The sequence below is a fragment of the Artibeus jamaicensis genome, unplaced genomic scaffold (assembly GCF_021234435.1).
Source record: "Artibeus jamaicensis isolate MK-2021 breed Jamaican fruit bat unplaced genomic scaffold, CSHL_Jam_final contig_1410, whole genome shotgun sequence".
NCBI classification, from domain to species: domain Eukaryota; kingdom Metazoa; phylum Chordata; class Mammalia; order Chiroptera; family Phyllostomidae; genus Artibeus; species Artibeus jamaicensis.
Genome location: NW_026521281.1, coordinates 180,792 through 199,484, shown reverse-complemented (window position 1 = coordinate 199,484; position 18,693 = coordinate 180,792). Strand labels below are relative to the sequence as shown.

At 48.5% G+C, this 18,693-nt stretch overlaps 1 protein-coding gene across 4 annotated transcripts in view; it reads left to right on the top strand.

Moving 5' to 3' along the window:
* The first annotated feature begins 280 nt into the window (after nucleotides 1-280).
* The window catches only part of KDM5C (lysine demethylase 5C), a 30,649-nt gene continuing 12,236 nt past the window's right edge, over nucleotides 281-18,693 (top strand). For 2 of the 4 annotated variants that reach the window (XM_037153703.2, XM_037153701.2), the window contains exons 1-12: nucleotides 281-973; nucleotides 5,100-5,177; nucleotides 7,555-7,677; nucleotides 7,989-8,159; nucleotides 8,693-8,824; nucleotides 9,589-9,712; nucleotides 9,820-10,001; nucleotides 11,001-11,159; nucleotides 12,915-13,034; nucleotides 13,166-13,324; nucleotides 13,976-14,157; nucleotides 14,250-14,412. In XM_037153703.2, coding sequence (XP_037009598.2) covers nucleotides 824-973; nucleotides 5,100-5,177; nucleotides 7,555-7,677; nucleotides 7,989-8,159; nucleotides 8,693-8,824; nucleotides 9,589-9,712; nucleotides 9,820-10,001; nucleotides 11,001-11,159; nucleotides 12,915-13,034; nucleotides 13,166-13,324; nucleotides 13,976-14,157; nucleotides 14,250-14,412 — 1,743 coding nt within the window. In that variant the 5' untranslated portion in view covers nucleotides 281-823. Of the gene's footprint in view, nucleotides 974-5,099; nucleotides 5,178-7,554; nucleotides 7,678-7,988; nucleotides 8,160-8,689; nucleotides 8,825-9,588; nucleotides 9,713-9,819; nucleotides 10,002-11,000; nucleotides 11,160-12,914; nucleotides 13,035-13,165; nucleotides 13,325-13,975; nucleotides 14,158-14,249; nucleotides 14,413-18,693 lie in introns of all 4 variants that reach the window. The other 2 variants (XM_037153702.2, XM_037153700.2) reach the window with 1 other exon arrangement.

Here is an 18,693-nt window from a genome sequence, read left to right as displayed (position 1 = left end):
TAAAAATCCATATCCCCGGGGAGCGAGCAGCCTCTTGCCTGCCTTCTTTCAAAGCTCCAGAGCAGAAGGGTTGGCTCGCAATTGCCCACAACGAAAAGACCCCAGAGCAGAAGATGTTGGGGCGGGGCTCCAGACAGGGCTGAGGTCATCAGAGGAGGGAGGGGTGTCAGTTTTCCCGAACGCCTACCAACCTCTGCTTCTCTTCCGGTCTCCCTCCATAGCGCGCATGCGCACCACTGGCCTTTAAACGTGCACCGCTGGTCCATCCGGAAAAAGGATCCGGCGGGTTAAGTACAATTTTGCTCCTCCGCCGCTGAAAAGAACTATTTGATCACTGGGAAGTACTTTTGAGTTCCACCTCCCAAACAGGGAACCCACACCTGCTAATTCTGCTTGGTCCTCAGTGGGTGAAAGCTTTCTAGGGCTTGGCCTCACACAAGATACACGAGGCTCGGAGGAACAACCCGCGGAGGGATCCGGTTTGTTGTGGTGTGGGAAGGGGGGGAGGACGCTGACAAACCAAGATGGCGGCGGTGGCGGCGATGAAGGCCGTGGCGGTTGGGAGGTAACTGTAGTGGTGAAGGCTGCAGGAGTTGGGAGGCAACGGCAGAGTTTGGAAGGAACGGAGCAGGATTAAGAGGCGGCAGCAGTAGCGTCAGCCTGAGCCTTTCAGAGCGCGGCACTCAACACGCCCCCTTAGCCCTCGGCGGGCGGCGGCCGCCCCGCTTAGGGCCTAGTCTCTGAGCGGTGCCTCGGTTTCACACGGCGATATCCGCCATGAGTCCTTAAGGGCTGTCCGAGCCCTCCAGTCCTAGGGTCCACCATGGAGCCGGGGTCTGACGACTTTCTACCGCCGCCGGAGTGCCCGGTATTTGAACCTAGCTGGGCCGAGTTCCGAGACCCTCTGGGCTACATCGCGAAAATCAGGCCCATCGCCGAGAAGTCCGGCATTTGCAAGATCCGCCCACCCGCGGTAAGGCTGGGCGGCGAGGCTGGGAATGAGAAACTAGGGTAGCCGGTGGGGGAGTCTCGGGCGCAGGGCATCTCGAGATGTGGGGAAATGGGGTGCCTGGGGCCGTAGTGGGTGCGAAGCGGGTGGGAGAAAGGATGCTGGGGCCAGGGGTCCTCGTGATGTGAGGCCCCCAGGTGACCTGGACTCAGAACCTCCCCCCCCCAACACGCACACACACTCCCACTTCGCCTTTCAGAATCATCCCTGGTAAGGGTCCAGGCAGGGATGCCTAGTGGGCCAGGGAGAGTTCACAGATAGGGACACGCATATCTCTTAGTTACCCCGGACCACCCAGGTCAAGGCTGAACTAAATAAGGCCTTTCTACCCTGTGCTGTCATCACTTCTCTTAAGGCAGGCGGTGTGTTGTAGTGGGCGATCACAGCTCTCAAGGGAGACAGACCTGAGTTCAAAACCCCACTTTGCAAGCTTCCCAGCTGTGTGACCTTGGACAAGTAACGTAATCTCACCAAGCCTGTGAAATGAGTCCCCTGAGTAGTTATTTCAAAAATTCGATTAAACTAGGTAGCGCCTCTATGTGTAATGGGCACTAGATCAGTAGTAATTATTGTGACCGTGAAGGTGTTTGATGTAGTCATTGGTCTGCTTCTATGAGTTGACTCATTTACTCACACCCTGCCAGGCCAATCCATCTACGATAATATGCTAGCCCGGTAGATCAGATAGCAAAACAGTCATATGGGGAATGCTCTGTCTGGCTCCTCTGAGATGGGTTCAGGGAATTGTGCCCTTTTTAAAAAAAAAAAATTATTGTTATTCTGTTACAGTTGTCCCAATTTTTCCCCCTTTCCCTCCTCTGCCCAGGCGCCCCCGCCCCCAAGCGTCCCGTTCTTTTCCTAGTTGAAGGCAGTATCTGGGCCTTTCCTGCACATCACCCCTCCCCAGACTTGACTTCTGTGGAGAGGCTTGGACCACTTCACTTGGCTTGGGAGTGGGGTGTGGGTTCTTGGAGGATTTCTACTCTACCCTGTCCCAGGATGCAGGAGGTCCCAGAGGATAGGGTATTCTTGCACTCCAAAACAGAATGGAACTATGGAAGTCTGCCTTCTGTAGAACAATTGATTCCCAGAGGTCAATGACAAAGGGCATATCTTTACTCCTAAGCCTGGCTTCAGGCCAGGAGAAGTCCCCCAAGGGCTAGGATAGGCTGGCATGGAGGAGAAATGATGGTATGTGTCTTCACACACCACTTGGAATTCTAAGGGCAGGAATTGAGTTTGTATGGAATAGGGTGTTTTTGAGTAGGTGTCGCTGGCTGAAATGGGTTGGGAAGCCTCACTGCCACCTGAGGAGGGCACCACAGGCCTTCTTATTCAACTTGGTGCTTTCTGGTGCTCTGCCACAGATCTAGGGTGGTTTCAAATGGATCCTCTAGGATGGTTTCAAATGGAGGTAGGTGTTGGATAAGCTAATTTCTTCCTTGTTGGAGCCTGGCCACAGATCTCTGAGGTATCCTTGTCCGTGGTGAGGGAGTGGCAGTGGGTAGGGAAAGGTCAGGAAGGCTAGCAGAAAGGAGAAGCGGGAGTCCTGGGCAGCCTCAACGGAGGCCGCATCTGACACGGGGTGTAGTTTAGGTGCGAATTTTCATTTTTCTGTCTTGGATTTATCCGGGCGGCCTGGCCTCGTGCAAGTGTTGTCACTCTTCCTTGGGGGAGGAGGACCAGGGAGGGGGAAAAGTGACATGTCCCTAGCGTGTATGTGGGGGGCTGTCCCTTGTTACGCTTCTTTTCTCTACCTCAACAGTGGACTTCTTCCAGTTCAGGAGATGTGGCTCTCTGATTTCATTTTGTTTTTCCCTCCTGTGGGGCTGCTCCTAGGCTGTCTTGGCAGCCAAGCCTTCTGGCTGGAATGTGAAGCACTCACCCAAGTGGTGCTTGGCCCAAGGTGGGAACCTGTGTGCGGGTGGGTGCTTGGAAATAGAAGTTTGGCCAAGGAAGGACGATTTGGGTTCTGAATTGCTGGACAGGAAACTACTAATCCTGGGGAAGATAGGTTGGAGGTGAGCGGTGGTACCCTAGAGTAGACCCAGGGAGCTTGAAAGGGCCTTGCTTTTTGCCTCAGGTAGCCAACCTTTTTAGCACCATCCTGATAACACTGACCTCCTGAGGGTTTGGCATACAGGAGCGAGGTGGTAGCATGAGGGACCTCATAGGTCCCAGGAAGAGCCAGGCAAGGTGGTTTGCTGGACCTCCCCCAGCTATCTGTTGCACCCACAGCTCCTGCTCTAGGATTTTGGTTCTGCCGTTTCCTGTCAGTTTGCTTTATGTTGTGCTTATTCTTATCTAGAACTTGATTCAGCAGAAAAGAAGGGTGCCTGGAGTTTGGGGTCTGAGCACCTTTCTATCTGGGTTGCCTGCGCTGAGGAAAATGCCCTACTAATGGGAGGCAAGAGGGCATGAGGAGTTTGTCTGGGCTTCAGGCATGAGGTTTTAGTCCCGTCCCCCATGTCCCAGGTGTTTATGTCTGCTTGGGGAGTGGAGGGAGTATGTGTGAATGCAAGTGTGAGTGCTCTGGCCCCTTTTCCCAAAATGTGCATGCAGGAGACACCGACATCCCTTTCTTTTACTGACCCCTCCCCCTTCCACATGTGTGCATGTGTGCGTGAACACTGGTAGCCTGCTGGAGTGCAAAAGCTTTGAACTAGCAGTCAGAAGACATGGGTTCTAGTCTTGGGTCTCCAGCTAACTCAGCATGTGATTTTGGAGAAATCACATTTCTTTCCCATTTGTAAAATGAGGGCATTGGTCTAGGCTGCTGTAGATTCTTTTCACCACCGCAGCAGGACCCAGGGCTTTGGGGAGTGGACGACTGTGGTGGGGGGGGGCACTGGGGAGCGGGTTCTCCACAGCCATTCTTTGCACAGGACACAACAAGCTCCAACTTGGCAGGACAGCGCCTTCCTCACTTTTATTACCTTTCTCTGACTTCCCTTCTCCTCCCCAAAACCTCCCGTTCTTAGCCACCATAGTTGGACATCCCTGCGCTTACACCTCCTGCTCACCCCTGGGGCTTTCTCCCCTACTTCTCCCTCTGCTAGGCAGGTGTTTGAGAGAGGGCCCAAGGAGCCTGCTAGGTCAGTGATGCAGATTCTTGTTCCCTGTTCCTTGCAGTGTTTGTCCTGGGCCCCTTGAACTGAGAGAACAGACATGAAGGCCCACACCTTTAAATCCTGCCAGAATTAGACCTGATCTACCTTACATGTGTATGGGCCCCATGTGACATGGTGGGGTCAGCCTTAGATGTCTTTTTTTTTTTTTTTAATCTTTACGTGAGGGTACATTTATTGATTTTAGGGGAAGAGGGGTGAGGGGGGAGAGAGAGAGAAATGTCAATGTGAGAAACATCAATCAGGTGCCTCGTGTATATGCCCTGACCGGGGACCGAACCTGCAACCTAGGTATGTCCCCTGACTGGGAATTGATCCTGTGACCTTTCAGTGTACAGGATGATGTTCTAACTGAGCCACACTGGCCAGGGCTAGAAGTCAAGTCTTAATGATGGCACCTTTGAATAACATTTTAATTTGAAAGCCAGTTTAATTTTCCATGTCAGTCTTGTGATAAAGCCACGGCAAGAGTTCATATTCCTGCCTTATAGGTGGGAAAACAGGTGCAGAAAGACAAGATCCTATAGCCAGTAAGTAGTGGAGCTGTAACGTGAGCCTAGGTCTTCTGACCCCCCACCCTGTGTGCTAGCCAGAATTTTAAGACCGTGCCCTACAGCACGTGCCTGGGGGTGAAGGGTTAATGTGGCTGTAGGGAAAGTTTGAGGCCGAATATTTTGGGCCCCATTTCTTAAAATCCTAGTATAACATACTGTTGGGAGGGCCTTAGGAGAAGTTTCCCAGGGCCTGTCCGTGGGGCACTGGGTGTGGACTTGAGGGGCTGCTAAGGCCCTGTTGTGAGTTCTACACGTGGCGTAGTGGATTGGGTACGTGCCAGGTTAAAGGGTCTGGGGTGGCTAAAGGTATGGAAAGGTGTGAAGAGGGTGCTGAGCTGCTTTGGGTGTCCTCTGGTCTTGCACTATGCTGGAATAACCCAACTCCCTTTCCCCTTTGTACCCCCTCAGGACTGGCAGCCGCCCTTTGCTGTGGAAGTGGACAACTTCAGATTTACTCCCCGAATCCAGAGGCTGAATGAACTAGAGGTGAGAAGACTGATAGCTGGTGGTGGGGTCGGGAGAATGGATACCTGAGCTCTGACCCCTCTTCCCTCATACCTTCTCTGGTTAAGGTACTTGACTGACTAGGCCTTTATTCTCTCTTCTGCAAAGTAGCATGGAATGCACGGAGGAAACTTCAGGCTCTGAATATAACCAAGAACATGGGCATTTAGCATTTCTGATCTGGTAGCTGAAAGGCTGGGGGTATCCCTTTCTCATAAACGTTTGCTACTCCTGAAGATCCCTTGTCAACTAACCTACCCTAGCTGGCCAACAAAATGGAAGTGTGGGGCTGGCTGAGACCCTGTTGTGCTTGGCCAGCTGAATGTGGCCTCATTATGCAGTTCATCCACACAGTGCTCTGCTTCCTATCTCCGTTCCGTGGTGCTTGGTAAGGTGAATGGGTGGGAACAGTGCAGAAACTTGTCTGTGTGGAGGCTGGAATATGGTTCCAAATTTGGGCAGAGGGTCAGGCTGGTAGACTTTTTCCTCTCCCTTTTGTTCTGTGTATGAAGTCCAGGTCCTTCACATGGGTAGCTGAGGTTTTCTACCAAGGGCTTTGTACTGACCTGGGGTTCATGAGAATGGGTGCTCTGAAACCAGTTCCAGGCAACATCCTGGAGTTTCCCATGGACCGTGTAGGTTAGAAATATGCTACCACCCCTCTCCCTCATTATTATGTGCCCACAAGCCTCATCAGATGTCCTGGGGGATATTAGACTCAACTGAATACCCACAACCTAAAAGCTTACTCGTTTCCTAGACCATGGTGTCTCCACCTTGGCACTATTGACATTTTGGCCCAGATAATATTTTGTCGTGGAGGGCTGTCTGGTGCATTGCAAGATGTTTATGAGCATCCCTGTGCCTACCCATTGACACCAGCAGTACCCTTTCCTAGTTACGGCAACCAAAATTATCTCCAGGTATTGCTGTATATCCCTGGGGGCAAAATTGTCTGTCATCGAGAACTGCTGTTCTAGGGTCAGTCTAGGTGCTGTTTGAATTGGGACAAAAATCATCTCCTGTGAGGAGTACAAGTTTCTTAGGGAAACGGATCTGGCCAAATCTGTAGGGTACAACTAGGGCAAGGTGTCACCTAATACGGGACAGGAATGGGTTTTCTAGAAAGATAGTGCTGTCTAATGAGGGGGAGGAGCAGGGATGAGGCCAGGGTTGGAAATCTAAGGGGCTGAGATGGAGGGAATGGAGTTCCCGGACCCTTAGGGGTGCTGACATCTAAGGAGCCGTAGGTTGTTTCTTTCCACAAATAGATCTTAGTGTTCCTCATCTATGAAACAGTCCTGTCCCTGCTTTCCCTGATAGGGTCAGAGCAAGATAGTAAATGGTAGTGGCTTATCTAGGTCTCCCTAGAATCATGCCCTCTGACCAGGGTGAGGTGGTCATAGACTTGGGCCACTGAGATTTCAGGGAAGTGTGATACGTGCTTTATTCCTAGAACCTTTGGCCCACGTTTGGCCCTGGGTTAGCCAGGTGCTAGCGCTGCTTTAGTACACTGTCTCTTAGCTCTTTAGGCCATTCTGTCATGCACTTTCACCCTTCAGCTGCCATGGAACAAGTTCTGTGGAGCCTAAGAAGAGATGAATGAAGTCTTTCAGAGCCTTTGTTCTCTGAAACATTCATAGAGCTTAGATGAAGTTCTGGAGTTTCTAGAGGGCCTTCATTGTCCCTCTCATAAGTCCACCCTTCTGGGGGAGGTGGACTGGACACTTATTTTATTTCCCTTTTATAAGTAGAAAAGGAGAATCCAGAGAGTAAAACTGATTTGCTCCAGGCTGTGCAGCAAATCAGTAGCAGACAAAAAGCTGAAACTTGTTATTTAACATTGAGATCCCGCTCTCTTTTTTAATTGAATAAATTTGCCATGTGACATTGTATAAGTTTATGTACATACAGCATGGCACTTATACATTGTAATGTGATTGCTGATGTAGCAGTATTTATCACATTGTATTTTATAGTATTATGTAACTATCATGATATCATACTGACATTCAGATCTCTTGGTACCTGTTGTGTGACTTGAGGAAACAGAGGTTCTCTGTAAAACAGATGATGATACTCATCCAGCCCTGTCAGGGAAACTGAGAAAGAGTACAAGTAAAGCTTTGGCTGTTGTGACCTGACCCTCTCTGTTTTGGGACCTCGGGCTTATCCTATTGACTAGAAGGTGGCAGAGATCCAAGTGAGGGGGCTGACCACTGCCTAGAGTTAGGGATCCGTTCATTGGGAGAAGCCCTGGGGAGTGGTACGCTCTGTGCCCTTCCTCCTCCCCTAAGATTAGGCCAGAAGACCGGAGGCAAGTGGAAGGGTCAGCCTCTTTGAACTGTTTCTTTTCCAGGCCCAGACGAGAGTGAAACTGAACTACTTGGACCAGATCGCCAAATTCTGGGAAATCCAGGGCTCCTCCTTAAAGATTCCCAACGTTGAACGGCGGATCTTGGACCTCTACAGCCTCAGCAAAGTAAGAACAGGTTTTTCTCAAACTCCTTCCAACCCCACACCTTAATATCCTTGGTGTTCTGGAGGCTCCCTTGGCTTGGACATTGGCTCTCTAAGCTGCAGTGGAAGGGGCACAGCCTGGTAGCACACAAGCCATCATCAGAACTTCTGGGCGTCTCTTGCTGCAGTTTGCACCTTCGTGCTGGTGGTAGGAGGAGGGGTAACCCCAGTGCAGTGAGGGGCTGGAGTTGTCCTCATCGTGCTCTCTTCAGGCCTACTTCCTCATGTACATACACACAGCACATCCACGTCCCTTCCTGCTTGTCCTTGCAGATCGTGGTGGAGGAAGGTGGCTATGAAGCCATCTGCAAGGACCGTCGGTGGGCCCGGGTGGCCCAGCGCCTCAACTATCCACCAGGCAAAAACATTGGCTCCCTGCTACGCTCCCACTATGAACGCATCGTTTACCCCTATGAGATGTACCAGTCTGGAGCCAACCTGGTGGTAAGGATGCCAGGCCGGGGCGGAAGGAGGCTTCCTCTCCCAGACACAGATTTTCACACTTGCTCTTGATGAATCTGGTTCAGTGGACTGGAGGCCTGCGAGCCTAGACTCCACTGTTTTCTAGCAGTGCTCATTCTCTTCCCACACTGCCCAGGGTCACTGATCCGGGAGTTACCAGCATGGCCAGCTGACCATCTGTTACGTGACAAGTTTTTAACCGGTAGAAGAATTCAGAGGAGGGAGAGGCCTTTGGGGCTGGAGAGGTCTGGGAAGAGATGGAATCTGGTTTAATTGGGGAGATCATTGTAGGGGGGGGAGGTTGAAAGGAGGAATGGCATAAACAAAGGAATGAGAAGAATTCCCAAAGTATATGCTGGTGTCAGCGGTACAGACCAGTTGAGCAGGACCTATTGGTGTAGGTCAGGGAGGCGCGACCACAGCTTTGGTGGCCACTGGGTGAGGGGAGATGGAAATCTGCTGTCAGGGGCTGGGACCCCACGCCCTGACCTCTACCCCTTATTTGTCCTCAGCAGTGCAACACACGTCCATTTGATAATGAGGAGAAGGACAAGGAGTACAAACCCCACAGCATCCCCCTTCGACAGTCTGTGCAGCCTTCCAAGTTCAACAGCTATGGCCGGCGGGCCAAGAGACTGCAGCCTGATGTGAGTACTTCCCTTCTCTTGACTTAGGGCTGTAGGGTAGAGAGAGTGCACTCCCTCCCTGTGGCCAAGGCTCTGTTACCTGCTCTGCTCTCCTTTTTCCCAGTTCTCTAGTTCTGAACAGTAGTGGGCCTCTCTTAGTTAACTCTTGTTCTTCCCTCCACTCTCCGCTGAGCTTCTGAGTTGGGTCTTGATCTGTCCATCCAGTATCTTTTGTACGTGTTCCCTTTTTGCCTGCCTTGTTCTTTTCCTGACACGCTCTGCTCATAGGGGCAGAACTCTTCTTTCTCTTTACATCTATATCCAAGCTTCAGGCAGAAAAGCTTATGTGCCAGGCATTCTTCTAGGCACTGGGAGTACAACAGGGAATAAGACAGACACTGTCCCTGGACTCACCAAAGCATGCAATTTATTAGCACATCGTATAAGTCACTGCCATTTATCGGTAGTGCCAAATACTGTTAGATTTCTTTTATTTATATAATCATCAACCCCCCTTGTAACTTTAAGGTAGGAGTTAATATCCTCAATATCAGAGTTGGGAAAATGGGGATATTGTCTTAATTCATTTCTAAAAAAGGGCCGAGGAGAGAGTTCATAACCCCCAGTATCCAAAAAGCAGCTCTGAATTCTTGCCCTGACCCATCCATGCTTCGACCCCTGGCGTAAGCTCAGGCGATACATACTCTAAGCTGTTGTCCTTTTAGGAGGGGAGGGGGCAGTGTGCCCAAGGTAGCAGTTTTGATTCATTTCTTTCTTTTTTCCAGCCGGAACCCACGGAGGAAGACATTGAAAAGAATCCAGAGCTGAAGAAGCTACAGATCTATGGGGCAGGCCCCAAGATGATGGGCCTGGGCCTCATGGCCAAGGATAAGACTCTGCGGAAGAAAGGTGAGGCCTGCAAGGCTGGAGCAGCGTGAAGGATGGCCTCACCTGGGGAGAGGAGGCGGGGCCCTGATTGTTGACCTGTATCTTAGCGCTCTGCTGCTTTCTCCCAGATAAGGAAGGGCCCGAGTGCCCCCCCACTGTAGTGGTGAAAGAGGAGTCAAGCGGGGACATGAAGATGGAGTCAGCCTCCCCCAAGACCTTCCTGGACAGCAAGGAGGAGCTGAGTCACAGCCCAGAGCCTTGCACCAAGATGACCATGAGGCTGCGGAGGAACCACAGCAATGCCCAGTTTGTAAGGACCCAACCCTGACTTCCTCATGCTTTGCTGCTTTCCCCTTCATCAGGCATTTCTGTAGCATGGTACTGGACTGGGTTGCATTAAGTACAAAAGTGGACCTGGTGTGCCCTGCCCTCGGGCCAACTCACACAGAAAAAAAGAGCAGAAAGGGTGGTCAGATACTGTCAACATGAAGTGCAGAAAGGGTCCAGACAAGACCAAGGGTCTAAAGAAGGAGACTCCCTCTCTGTTGTTTCAGGATGAAGGCCAAGCTACTTGTTACCATGCATGACGCGGCCCCTGCTGACCTCTAGCCTCATTCCCAGCACTGCCCCCTTCACTCCTCTGCCGTAGCCACACCAAACTACTCATAGGTGTGTTCCTTGTTTCCTCGACACACCATGCTCTTTGCTTCCTCATCCTTCGCACACGCGGTTTCTTCCCCGTGCACTCTGCCCCATTGCGTTTGCTTTCAGGTTTCAGTTTCACGTGCTACCTTTTCAGTGGAACCCTTCCTTAGCGCTCTCCCTCCTTCTCTCCAGCTGATTTGAGTGCTTTCTTTTCTAGGACCCCATAGTACCCTTTATGGGCCACCGTTGGTAGTTTCTACACTGCCCATTAATTTTTAGAAACCCATGTCTCTGGTGTACTTGTGCCTTTAGAAGGCAGACGCCATGTCACGTTCATCACTGTCCTCCAGAGCCCGTTACACTGTAGAACACATAAGTGTTCGGTAAGTGTTTATTGAATGAATAAAAATGGGAGATTCAAGATTGAACGATAAAGACTCTGCTGTCACAACTCTACCAGTTCATTTGGGGAGATGGTGCATGCATGCAGGTAAACTCCCAAGCTAGCATGAGCAGCCCACCCAGGGCTGAGAGTGATCTAGCTAGCAAGCACTGCGGCTTCCCAATGGAAAGCTCTGCGGACCTGGGTCCTTTCCAGAGGGGTCCGCTGTGTGAAGGCTGCATGGGGCCTTGATGGATAACTGCTGCCTCCCTCCCCTGGCAGATCGAGTCGTATGTATGTCGGATGTGTTCTCGAGGGGACGAGGATGACAAACTCCTGCTGTGTGATGGCTGTGATGACAACTACCATATCTTTTGCCTGCTGCCTCCTCTGCCTGAGATTCCCAAGGGTGTCTGGCGGTGCCCAAAGTGTGTCATGGCGGTAAGGCCTTCCCTAACCACAGTCTATGTCTGCCTCGTAGGGTGTCCTTTCCCTCCTTCATCTGGCGTTACTGAGAGCAGCCACCTAGCTCAGCCACAGTTGTATGTTTCAGGCCCCTGGGATGGGGCTAGTCTGGGTAGAGCTTTGGGAAAAGGAGGAGGAAGAGGAGGCTCAGCCTTTGCTTGTGTCCTCTGGGAGCTCCCAGACTACCTTGGGGAGGTGAGAGCCCCGATTAGACAGACTCTACTGAAATGCTAAATTGTGTGTTTGAAACTCAGGAAGTGTAGAAGTTGTGAGGAGAGGAAAATGGCTAAGGGTAGGTGTCAGGGTTGAGGTTTGGAGAACAGGAATAAGAAGAAAAAAATGGTTCTTTTGATTTCCAAGTTTTTTATTCTTTGTTTTTTTTTCTAGAAGGCTTGGAAAATAGACAAATTACCTATCATTTTACCACCTAGAGACAACCATTGTTAATAGTCTGGTATATTTTCTTCTCATCTTTTTGTTGTTGCATATATATCTTTAACAAGTTTGGAATCTTACTGTATATTTTCATTTGTCATTTTATCATTTTTCTGTATTCTGAAGTTTATTCATGGGTATGGTTTGTTTTTCTTATAGGGGGTCCATCATATGGGTATAAAATTTATTTGCTTTCCTTCTGTTGTGATAATTCAGTTGGTTTGCAGTGATGCAGAATCTCACTAGAAAAGGTAGGCAGGAGTTCTAGACTGGGGAACAGTGGGACTGCAGAAGCAAGGGTATATGGGGAGAATGTTCCATGTGCAAAGGGGCTGTAAGGAGAGCAGCTGAAGCAGCAGTGAGGGCTGAGAGGCCTGGAAGGTCTGCCAGGTCTGTTCCATGAGCTTCCAACCTTCATCCAAATTCTCAGTGCGCATCTGTATTTCTCTCTGGGTTTCTGGGAAACAGATGTTGAGAGTCTCTCTAGCCTTAGGGACACAGCAGTGGTTGTAGAGACCAGGTGTGCATGTGCACACACATGCACACACACAGATGAGAGAAGAGAGCAGGGCCGTGTGTAATGAATGGGCTCAGGATGGTGGAGATTCCTTTGGGGAAGTGTTTGAATAGCAACAGTATTGTAAGCAGCAGAGATTGTTAACCTCTGCTTGGCTCTATAAGTAGTTGCGGGCCAGTGGACCAATTAACATTTTCAGACGCGAGAAAAGTGTGTGTCTGACTCTGGGGTACATAACAGCTGTCATCTAAAACCATGAATGTAGGTACCAAGTTAGGTCAACCAGCATCCAGTCTTCTGAGACAATCTGGAGAACAGGAACAGTGTAGGGTTTGGCACCGTAAAAGCTAGTGCCTTTGTTTTCCCTACTTCCAGATAGTACAGTATTCACTGCCCATTTCCCAGGCCCGTCATTCCAGTCTGGGCATAAAAGAGCTTTCCTAAACACCTTGTATAAACTCGTATTTTAGCTCAAGAGCAAAAATGGTGGCAGAAGAGCATAGGATAGTATATTTAAGTCAGAGCCCATGGTTTAGATAGTAAAGTCCTAAAGGAAGAAAAGAGCAAATGCATGGTAGCAAGCACGTGGGAAATGAAAAAACTAAGCTGAAGTGCTAGAAGGAAAGGTGGAGCTATTAAATGAGGCCTGCCTCCGCACCCTTGAGTGCAGACCTAGGGCTATTTTCCCTCCCTGCTCCTACCCATATTCCAGCTCTGCTTTTGAGGCTTCTCTACCTCTTTGCCTCTGCCTTGGTGACATGTTCTCCTTTGGGTTTCAGGAGTGTAAGCGCCCCCCTGAAGCCTTTGGCTTTGAGCAGGCTACCCGGGAATACACTCTGCAGAGCTTTGGCGAGATGGCTGACTCCTTTAAAGCCGATTACTTCAACATGCCCGTGCACGTAGGTGATGGAGGGCTGGGGTAGTGTCAGGGCTAGGGTCGTAGGTGTTGGTGTCTGCTGGTCATAGCTCTCCTGGGTCAGTGGGGCTAGGATATGATGGGCCACAGTCATTCGCTACCCCTGTTCCCCAGATGGTGCCCACAGAACTTGTGGAGAAGGAGTTCTGGCGGCTGGTGAATAGCATTGAGGAAGATGTGACGGTCGAGTATGGGGCTGACATCCATTCCAAAGAATTTGGCAGCGGTTTCCCTGTGAGCGACAGTAAGCGGCACCTAACCCCTGAGGAGGAGGTGAGTGGATGATTCAGGGTTATATGTCAGCCCTGCGAACCTAGGCAAGTCCTTGAGTGTCTGGAAGACCCAGTAGCTCTGTTGGATGTAGATCATTATGCCTACCGTTTGTGGTTGCGGGGGGGTTTAGGTGAGATGATTTGTGCGGAAAGAACACAGCCTAGGACTGGCAGGGCATCTCCGGTAATGCGGTTGGCTGTTTGCTTGCCTGTAGAATAGGGATAGTATCTACCTTACACATTTGTTACATAAATGCAGTGAGAAGGTATGTGAAATGCCTAGTAGCAGGGCGCTTGGCCTATTCACAAGAGGTTCAGGGACTGAGATTGTATGTGCAGGACAGAGTGGGAGCCTGGGCCTGCCTGAAGGGAAGGGTGCATTCTGGGTCAAAGCAGGGTCTTTTAATTTGCAAGTAGTTTGGTGAGCGGGTATCTGCCAACCTCCCTGAAATTGAATTGAATTGAATTGAATTGAATTGAATTGAATTGAATTGAATTGAATTGAATTGAATTGAATTGAAATTTTGTGGGGAGAAGAATCTTTAGATATTTCAAAAAGGTCCATGACCTCAAAATTAAGGTTTCCTGGGCTAAAGACCTCAGCTCCTTATCGAAAGCCTCATCCCCTTTCCGCAAATGCTTGGCTCGGCAGGAGTACGCTACCAGTGGCTGGAATCTGAATGTGATGCCGGTGTTAGAGCAGTCCGTACTGTGCCACATCAACGCGGATATCTCTGGCATGAAGGTGCCCTGGCTCTACGTGGGCATGGTCTTCTCTGCCTTTTGCTGGCATATTGAGGATCACTGGAGTTACTCCATCAACTACCTCCACTGGTGAGTGGGACCCTGGGGAACCAGGAAGCAGGGTGGACTCCCTCAGGACCACGGGTGTGACCACTCTATATGTCCCCTTTCCACTTGGACAGGGGTGAACCAAAGACTTGGTATGGGGTACCCTCGCTTGCAGCAGAACATTTGGAGGAGGTGATGAAGAAGTTGACACCTGAGCTCTTTGATAGCCAGCCTGACCTCCTGCACCAACTTGTCACCCTCATGAATCCCAATACCCTCATGTCCCATGGTGTGCCGGTGAGTGCCCAGGAAACAGGGACAAGGGGTAGGAATGATATTAGTGACGTCTTTTGTAGTGGTCCTTGTCTGGAATCCACCCCTCCCCGCTTTCTCATCCCCGTTGTATCTTAACTGGGCTGTCAGTTTGACAACTCGAACAGAGACCCAAAATAACAGCAGTTAGAGACACAGCATGATAGTGAGCTGTCTGGGTCATATGTTTGAGGGCAACACCTTAGGAACAGCTTCTTACCGCATTTCCATTCCAGCCAGGGGAAGAGAGACATGACGGAAGGACAGGGCAAGACAGGTCTCCTTACTTTGAAGGGCAGGCATCATTTCCAGTCATTTCCTGTTAGTCACAACTTACTCACATGGCCACATTTAGCTGCAGGGAAGATTGGAAAATGTCACTTTTGTTCTGGATGGTTACATATCAGCTACAAATCGGAGGTCATGTTGTTATGAAAGAAGGTGAGAGAATATCGGGATAACTAGCAGTCTCTGCCAGACTCCTCATACTGTAACCTCGGAGCAGTGGGTAGGTCTTTTTACTTAACAGGTCGGCAGTTGGTGGTAATTATTTTGTAATATGTAAGTCTGCCAAATCAAAATGTTGTATATACCTTAAACTTAACATTTCATATCTTAGTAAAGCCACAAGGAAGAAAAGTAACCTTTAAAAAAGTGCTAATATCTTTCAACATTTAAAAAAAGTTGAACCCAAAGTCCTGGCTTATACTATCCTCCTCTGTGGCCCTCTCTCACCCTATAAAATGTTTTGGTGAGTGTATAACCTGACTTACCTGTAAGTGCTTCATATTCTTGGGAATTTCCAGCATCGATTAGCATCAGCTAGTTTTCTGGGGTGAATCTTAAAATAGCCTGATCAGCAGTCCTGTGGGAACAGGGATTAGTACATTCACCACCTCTGCTTTGAGTCTTATTCTGTACTCCTCCCCACTCCCTTCCACCACCCCCACCCTTACCTGCCCTGCCATTTAGTCTTACGCAGGGGCTATGATCGGCAGTGAGTACATGTGAACTGATGTCTCCTTGAGATCCCCAGAGTACAGTAAGGCTTTGGACTGGGTCAGTGGTTCTCACCTGAACGTTTTCTTGCCTTAACCTTCTTTTCGATATACTGTATATTCTCTGAGTAATATTTTTATTATGCATTTTAGTGGTATTTAACCAGGGGTTGAGATATTGAGGGAATTAGAGGAAACATTTTACACATTGTACAGCAGTTTGGGCAACGTTGTTCCACGTAGAGGTGGAGTGTCATTTTCCATGGCCACCTCATTCCATTTATGAATTCCGGGAGTTGAGGTGTCGAGATGATCAAGGGCCCTCCTACTTCTCTGCTCAGCTAGACACTGGGACTGGCCTTTCCTTAAACCTGGCCTACAGTGTCGGGGAAAAGTGTGAGTAGAGGAGGGTTCTCCCTAAGGATCCAGACAGCGAAGATGCGTATATATGTAGCTGTTTAGCCTTGACCTCTTTTTAAAAAAACTTTATCACAGACTTTTGAACGTGTGCTCTTTGCTTCCACAGCATTTCTTTTGCTTGTGGCAGTATCCCTCAATCCAAGACATCTGTGATTTCCATATTTTCATGTTGGCAGGCTGCAGTTTAGCCAGTTGGAGCCCTCCCAGGGCTATCTTTAGCCTGGCCCCGCCTTCCTCTTTGGTGAGAGAAGGCCATTTCTTTTTATAGATATATAGTATAAGTATTATTTTCATTATAAAAGAAACATGCCCCCTTCTCAAAAAATGGAAACAGGTATTTATTTCCTTCACATTTTATGTTTTTACCTGTTGTTTTTCTATGTAAATTTGGACATAGCAATAATCAGTGTGTGGTCTAGACTAGCACTGCCCAGGTTGGTAGCCACCAGCCACATGTGGCCACCGAGCACGTGCAGCATGGCTGGTCCTAACTGAAATGCTAAGAGTGAAAGCACATGTTGGATTTCAAGACTTAGTACAAAACAAACGATGCAAAATACCTCACTAATACTTTTTGTGTATCGATTACACATTGAAATGATAATATTATGCTATATTAAGTTAAGTAAAATATGTTGGAATTAATTACACCTGTTTTACTTTTTAAATGTGGTTACTAGAGAATTTTAAAGACCATTATGTGGCTGGCATTATATTGGAGAGTGCTAGTCTAGAATGATTTTTGTTTTTTTGCTACTATTTATAATCACCTTTTAAAAAAATACCAAGTCAACCCTGGCTGGTGTAGCCCAGTGGGTTGAGCACCAACCTGCGAACCAAAAGGTTTCTGGTTCATTTCCCAGTCAGGGCACATGCCTGGGTTGTGGGCCAGGTCCTCAGTATGGGGGCGCAAGAGAGGCAACCACACATTGATGTATCTCTCCCTCTCTTTCTCCTTCCCTTCCCCTCTCTCTGTAAATAAATAGTTAAAATCTTTTTTTTAAAAAGTCTTTTAAGATAGCAGCTTCGTTGCAGTGTAGTTTACATACTATAGACTTCACACATTTTAAATGTACAGTTCAGCAAATTTACAGAGTTGTGCTACCAGGGTCCAGTTTTAGAACATTTCCATAACCCCAAAAGTTACTTCATGCCCTTTTGCAGTCACTCTCCATTCCAACCCCCTGGTCCCAGGCAACCACTAATCTGCCTCTGTCTGTACAGATTTGCCTTTTGTAGACAGTTCGTATAAATGGAGTAATATGTGGTCTTTTGTGTCTGGCTTCTTTCACTTTGCTTGCAGTTATCGAAGTTCATCCATGTGTATCCTGTGTCAGGATTTCATTCCTTTTTATAATGGAATAATTTCCCATTGTATGGGTATGCCAGATTTTGTTTATCCTGTCACCAGTTGATGGACATTTGGGTCATTTTTTTAACAGCTGCAGAAAGTGAGGAGAGCTTTTTAAAATAACTACATAGGAAACAGTAAAGGGACGTTGCCAAATGAAGGGGTAGGTTGAGATAAAGAATCAGGAGCATTAGGTTCCGTTTCTGGCTCTGCTACTTGAGGCTTCTCTGGGACTCAGTTTTCACATCTATAAAATTAAGGCTGGAACTAGATCATTCAACAAGTATTTCTGGAATTCCCTCTATGTGCAAGGCCTCTGGTCATCACCCTGAAGGTGAATAAACCAGTCCCTGCCTACGGGCATGCACTGATGGGTGGAGGACAGAGGAGAGTGAGTCAGTGGAATAAAATGCTAGAGGTGCTGCAGAAGAACAGGCTGTGTCCTTAGGAAGGGAGGTGAGGTGGTCAAGAAAGCCTTTGTAGCAATGACTCTGGGAGGAAGAGGAAGAATTTGTCTGGCCATGGCTTTATCATGTGGCCGTGGGGCTCGAGTGAGGGCTTCTCGATAGGGCCCAGTGTAGTAATACAGGCAGGAAATGCTAATGTCTCCAAGTAAGGATGTATTTGAGGAGAAAACGTATTGGAGGTGGGAATTGATGCATGAGCCAAATAAATGTGTAGAGGTTTTCACCAATGGAAAGATGCGGTATTGTTAGGATGTTCATTCTCTCCACATTAATCTAGAATCCTAGCAGGGGAATCATTGGGTTGAAGGGTATAAACATCTTGGGTTCTTGATAGGTATTGGCAGTTTTGCCTTCTAGAGAGTAAAGGTTATTGGTCCCCTTATTGATACTGTACCTATTTCACTTTGTCTTTATCAGCATAGAATATTCACCTTAGGAAACTTTATGTGACTTCTTGGTAAAGATGGTGAATTAAGCATATGCATGGATAGTTCCATTCTGTAGCAAAACTCCACTAAAATGGCACAAAAGGTTTTTTTTTCTTTTTAAGGTAAAAGAACAAAGATGGATAAATAAGAGAGAAGACAATGATAAACAAAATGCTCAAAATTAGAAAACAGATAAGAAAACTCATTGTTAAACCAGTACTGGTACATCTGAGGACGCACCTGATTTATACCTCAGAATTCCCCAAGGGTTTAGTAGTTGGTGGCACCAGGGATTCTGGGGGTGAAAAAGAATGAGTGAAAATGAGTGGTTCATATCTATATAAGAAGCTGTGAGATACCCTCCCATGCTGTGCAGCTGGGAAGGGGACCCTCACTCTAGCAAAAGCCTGGAAATTTACTTTCGAAGAGGTTAAAGTAGATCTCTGGGTTGAGGTCTTCTAGGTATAGTTGAAGGTGGAGGTACAGTGAAAATAGTAGAACTCGTTATTGTAAACATACAAGATGCTGAGGTGCCCAGCTGTATTCCTCCACTTGGCTCTCAGGACACTGACAGACCTTTGTCCTTCGGGCAAAAAACGGGA